This window comes from Penaeus vannamei, chromosome 4 (assembly GCF_042767895.1).
Source record: "Penaeus vannamei isolate JL-2024 chromosome 4, ASM4276789v1, whole genome shotgun sequence".
NCBI classification, from domain to species: Eukaryota; Metazoa; Arthropoda; class Malacostraca; order Decapoda; family Penaeidae; genus Penaeus; species Penaeus vannamei.
Window position 1 is genome coordinate 48948664 of NC_091552.1, and position 5000 is coordinate 48953663.

General features: G+C 42.2%; 2 protein-coding genes across 10 annotated transcripts in view; both read left to right on the forward strand.

The window, feature by feature from the left end:
* LOC138861649 (mucin-22-like) overlaps positions 1–2062 on the forward strand; it is a 26357-nt gene extending 24295 nt beyond the window's left edge. Inside the window, exons 5-8 of the mRNA XM_070121475.1 lie at positions 983–1178; positions 1220–1624; positions 1665–1863; positions 1912–2062. Of these exons, the coding sequence (XP_069977576.1) occupies positions 983–1178; positions 1220–1624; positions 1665–1863; positions 1912–2062 (951 nt within the window). The remainder of the gene's footprint in view (positions 1–982; positions 1179–1219; positions 1625–1664; positions 1864–1911) is intronic.
* Positions 1–5000, forward strand: part of LOC113829231 (uncharacterized PE-PGRS family protein PE_PGRS54) — a 145898-nt gene that overhangs the window by 77668 nt on the left and 63230 nt on the right. Inside the window, exon 1 of one of the 9 annotated variants that reach the window (XM_070121169.1) lies at positions 4161–4305. The exons of 7 other annotated variants lie outside the window; for them this stretch is intronic. The gene's annotated coding sequence lies outside the window, so the exon portion shown is untranslated. Of the gene's footprint in view, positions 1–4160; positions 4306–5000 lie in introns of those variants that run through there. One more of the 9 variants, XM_070121168.1, reaches the window with a different exon arrangement.

Consider the following 5000-nt stretch of genomic DNA (forward strand, 5'->3'; position numbering starts at 1 on the left):
AGGAGGGAGAGGGAGTGAAGGGAAGAGGGAGAGGGGGTGAAGGGAGGAAGAGGAAGGAAGAGGGAGTGAAGGGAGGGAGAGGGAGAGGGAGTAGAGGGAGGAAGAGGGAGTGAAGGGAGGAAGAGGGAGTGAAGGGAGGGAGAGGGAAGGGAAGGGAGGGAGGAGGAGGGAGTGGATGGATGAGGAGGGAGGGAGTGAAGGGAGGAAGAGGGAGGGAGGGAGAGGAGAGAGGGAGGAAGGGAGGAAGAGGGAGGGGAGGGAGGAGGAGGGAGGGGAGTGGAGGGAGGAGGAGATGAGTGGAGGGAGGAAGAGGGAGTGGAGTGGGGAAGAGGGAGTGGAGGGGAGGAAGATGGAGTGGAGTGAAGGGAGGGAGAGGGAGAGGGAGTGGAGGGAGGAGGAGGAAGAGGGAGTGCAGGGAGCAGAAGGGAGAGGGAGTGAAGGGAGGAAGAGGGAGTGGAGGGAGGAGGAGGGAGTGGAGGGAGGAAGGGGGAGTGAAGGGGGGAAGAGGGAGGGAGTGGAGGGAGGAAGGGGGAGTGGAGGGAGGGAGAGGGAGGGGAGGGGGGGAGGGAGGGGGGGAGAGTGGGGGGGACCCGAGAGAGAGGGTGAAAGGGGATTCGAGGGAGGGAGTTAAGATGGAGAAGGAGGAAGGGTCAGAGAGAGAGAGAGAGGAGAGAATAGAACAGAATAGAATAGAAGAGAGAGAGAGTGTGAGAGAGAAAGAAAAGAAGAGGAAGAGGAAACTATTAGTGAAAATAGTTAATAAACAAAAAAAGACAAATCAATATTAGTAGGAACAAAGGTGGAAAAAATCCGAATTTCACAACGATTCAGAATGCTTCTCGACCTCCACTTGAAGCTTAGTCACTTCCCTGCTTTCAAAACGCGAGTCCTGTTTCAGCAGGAGCAGCAGGGAAAGGGGCAGCGGAAACAGCTTCAGTAGAAACAGCAGAAGCAGAGACAGCTTCAGTAGAAACATCAGAAGCAGGAACAGCTTCAAATAGAAGCAGCAGAAGCAGAGACAGCTTCAGTAGAAATAGCAGAAACAGAAACAGCTTCAATAGAAACAGCAGAAGCAGAGACAGCTTCAGTAGAAACATCAGAAGCAGGAACAGCTTCAAATAGAAGCAGCAGAAGCAGAGACAGCTTCAGTAGAAACAGCAGAAGCAGAGACAGCTTCAGTAGAAATAGCAGAAACAGAAACAGCTTCAAATAGAAACAGCAGAAGCAGAGACAGCTTCAGTAGAAATAGCAGAAACAGAAACAGCTTCAATAGAAACAGCAGAAGCAGAGACAGCTTCAGTAGAAATAGCAGAAACAGAAACAGCTTCAATAGAAACAGCAGAAGCAGAGACAGCTTCAGTAGAAACATCAGAAGCAGGAACAGCTTCAGAAGCAGAGACAGCTTCAGTAGAAATAGCAGAAACAGAAACAGCTTCTCGACCTCCGCCTGAAGCTCACTCACCTCCCTGCTTTCAAAACGCGAGTCCTGTTTCAGCAGAAGCAGCAGGGAAAGGGGCAGCGGAAACAGCTTCAGTAGAAACATCAGAAGCAGAGACAGCTTCAGTAGAAATAGCAGAAACAGAAACAGCTTCAAATAGAAACAGCAGAAGCAGAGACAGATTCAGTAGAAACATCAGAAGCAGAAACAGCTTCAATAGAAACAGCAGAAGCAGAGACAGATTCAGTAGAAATAGCAGAAGCAGAGACAGCTTCAGTAGAAACATCAGAAGCAGAGACAGCTTCAGTAGAAATAGCAGAAACAGAAACAGCTTCAGTAGAAACAGCAGAAGCAGAGACAGCTTCAGTAGAAATAGCAGAAACAGCTTCAATAGAAACGAAACAGCAGAAGCAGAGACAGCTTCAGTAGAAACAGCAGAAAGAACATAAAGAGTCACATAACCAACTATTCAGCATTAACTTAGCAGGAGCAACAACGGTAGCAATTTCGGCAGAAACAGAGAATAACAGGACCAACAACAGCGAATACACAAACAACTTCAGCGACCAAACTTCAGAAGTTACAACAGAAGCAACAACAGAGAATACACAAACAACTTCATAAAAAAAAAATAACAGAAACCAGAGACCAACCGTAACACAAACAGAATTAAAAATAAGACTCAGCAACAGGCGAAACTTCAGTAATGAAAAGGAAAACACATCACGAACTTCAACAGAGGAACAAAGACGCCCATTTCAGACGACGCCTTTTCCTGAAAGGTTCTTTGGGCGCCGAAAGAAAAGCTGAAATCTTTTTCTTCTTCTCTTAATCCTTTTTCCAAACTTGGGTGACTGAGCTTTTATTGCCAGTATCAAAATCGGTTCTGTTGCAAACCTTATTATTATTAGTTATGTATGTCTTATAATCATTATCTCCATCATTAATTTTGTTTTCATTCTCATCATTATTACTATTACTATCACTGTTGTTGTTATCATCATTATTATCATTACCATCATTAAAATTATCTTCATTATCATTATCTCTGTTATTATTATCATTATTACCATCATTATTACCATCATTATTATTATCATTATTACCATCATTATTATTATCATTATTACCATCATTATTATTATCATCATTATTATTATCATCATTATTATTATCATCATCATCATCATTATTCATTTTCACTGGTCCTACAATTACATCACACAACCAGTCCACCATTACCATACCGCCATTATAATTACCCTCACACTCATTCTTACGACTATTGCCCACTTCCTCCTGTTCCCTTTTCATCACCTCTCCGCCAACTTTCCCTCTCAGCCTCCCTCATCAACGGGAAATGTCCAAAGACCGGATGTGTGTCATGCAGATGAGTCAGACTGCAATACGCTTGCAATGGTCGCTCTTGCCTGTCCTTGGTGTTTTCTTCTTGGGTCCAGTACTTCGTGTCTTCTGTTCATTTAGAGATTTGATTTTTTTTTTTTTCAGTTGGTGTGTTCATTTGATGGGAAATTTGAGAAATATATCAAGGGTTAAAATAAAATAAAAAATACGGATGGTAGTTAATTGTGAATGTTCTGTGAAAAAAAGTTGACCATTAAAATCCAATGTGTAAAAGTCCGTTAACAGCTGAGATCCTCCGTAAAAAATCCGTTAACAGTCAACACCGCGTGTAAAATTCCGTTAACAACTAACATCCTGTGTCAAGACCACTGTTAACGGTTAATATCCTTGCAGAATTCCATCAACAGTTAGTATCGTGTTTAAAATCACAAAAATCAGTTAATAGCTACTTTCTGCTGTAAAAATAAAGTATGGTTAATACATAAGCTGTATTTTCAGGTGATTTTCAGGAGATAATAATGCCACTGCCCCAATATACAAACCTCTAAGACAATAAACTTACCTTCTCTATACCTAAGTTTATAAACCAAGAGAAGGGAATATAAGTACATAAAACTAGAAAAAAAACATACACCAATTTTCATTAAACGTAACGAACGTCTGCGTGCTAGCGCCTGTGCACACGCACTTGCTTTAAGCCGGAATGACGCAATGTGTTCCGAGATATAAAGAGGTCAGTGACTGTTGGAAATGCCTTTATTCACCCCACTTAAGCATATCATGTTGCAAAAGCATATCGCCATATTGCTAGCAACAATCACCTGGCTCCCCGTAAGTGCCAAGTGACCGCAAAAAGTGACCTTAAACCGCACATCATGTCGACCTTAAAATGGGATCTGGAGCCTTCAGAAGTTCCAAAGTACCGCCGTTGTCACGACCTTTTTTGATCGGTTTCCGTCGCTCGCGTCAACGCAGGACGTGTCGCCGTGTCCTGCGGGCGTGAGACATTTCCGAGCGGACTTGAAACGCGTGGCGCGGGCGAAACAAAAGTAAGAGTTCAGCCTTGAATTATCTTCTCTCTCGGCCGCTTCGCACGGAGGCAAGGTCGTTCAATACACGAGTGAGAAATGTAGGATGAAGGGAAATCAAGGGCGCCCCAGCCAATCCCCGCCCCGATCGCCAACCCTCCGCGCCGCCCGGCCAATCACAGCCCTCAAGGGTACCCACTTTCAGTTGGGAACCACGCCCTGATTGGCCAGCGCTGAGTGACGTCATCGGGGTGGCTCCAGAAAGGGTGTTGCCGATTGGCTGGAGATCGAGTGACGTCAGAGTCCCTCAGGTGACGGGAATTGCAAGGTGGGCATTGGTAGTGCAAGTTGAAAGTGGATCAGGTGAGCAACAGAGAATATCCGTTGCTGTGCGTGGTGCCCCTCCAGTTTACATAATTTAAAAGGCAACTCCGAGGATCGTTAACAATACTCACACGATATATTTATATGAAGGTAAGAACGTTAATTTCCCGCGCGTTCGTTAACGTCTGGCATTTTGAAAACTGGACTGTTCACAATTCAGATATTAATTAAACATTCGTCACATCAATATCAAGTGCTTCCATTTTTTTTTTCTAGGGAACTTACAATTAGTGCATGTCGATAATTACTCGACGTTATCAAAAAAATATATATATATGAAAATACTTATCAGTTTCATGACAGGGAAATATTTCGAAATTGTCTCGAAAACAAAATTGTCAGGGATTATATTACTATAATGAATATCATTATTACCGTCCTTAATTAATATCATTTTCATTCATGCTAGAATTATTGTTATTATTATTTATATTGTTATTATTACCATCATTATCATTATTTCTGCTATTTTTCTCTTTTATTATTATCACTATTGTTATTATTATCATCATCATTACTATTATTTTTATTGTTATCATTATCCTTATCATCATATATTATTACTTCTCTTATCATTATCATTATCTCGAATATCATTATTGTTTATATTATTACCATTATCATTACCATTGCTGCTATTATTGTCATTATTGTTATTATCTTTGCAATCATTATCATGACAAATCATTGTGACGAATATTTATATCTGTAAATGAAATACGGCTTAGGAAGAAACGAAAAAACGTGTGTGTACGTATGTGTATGTGTGTACGTGTGTATGCGTG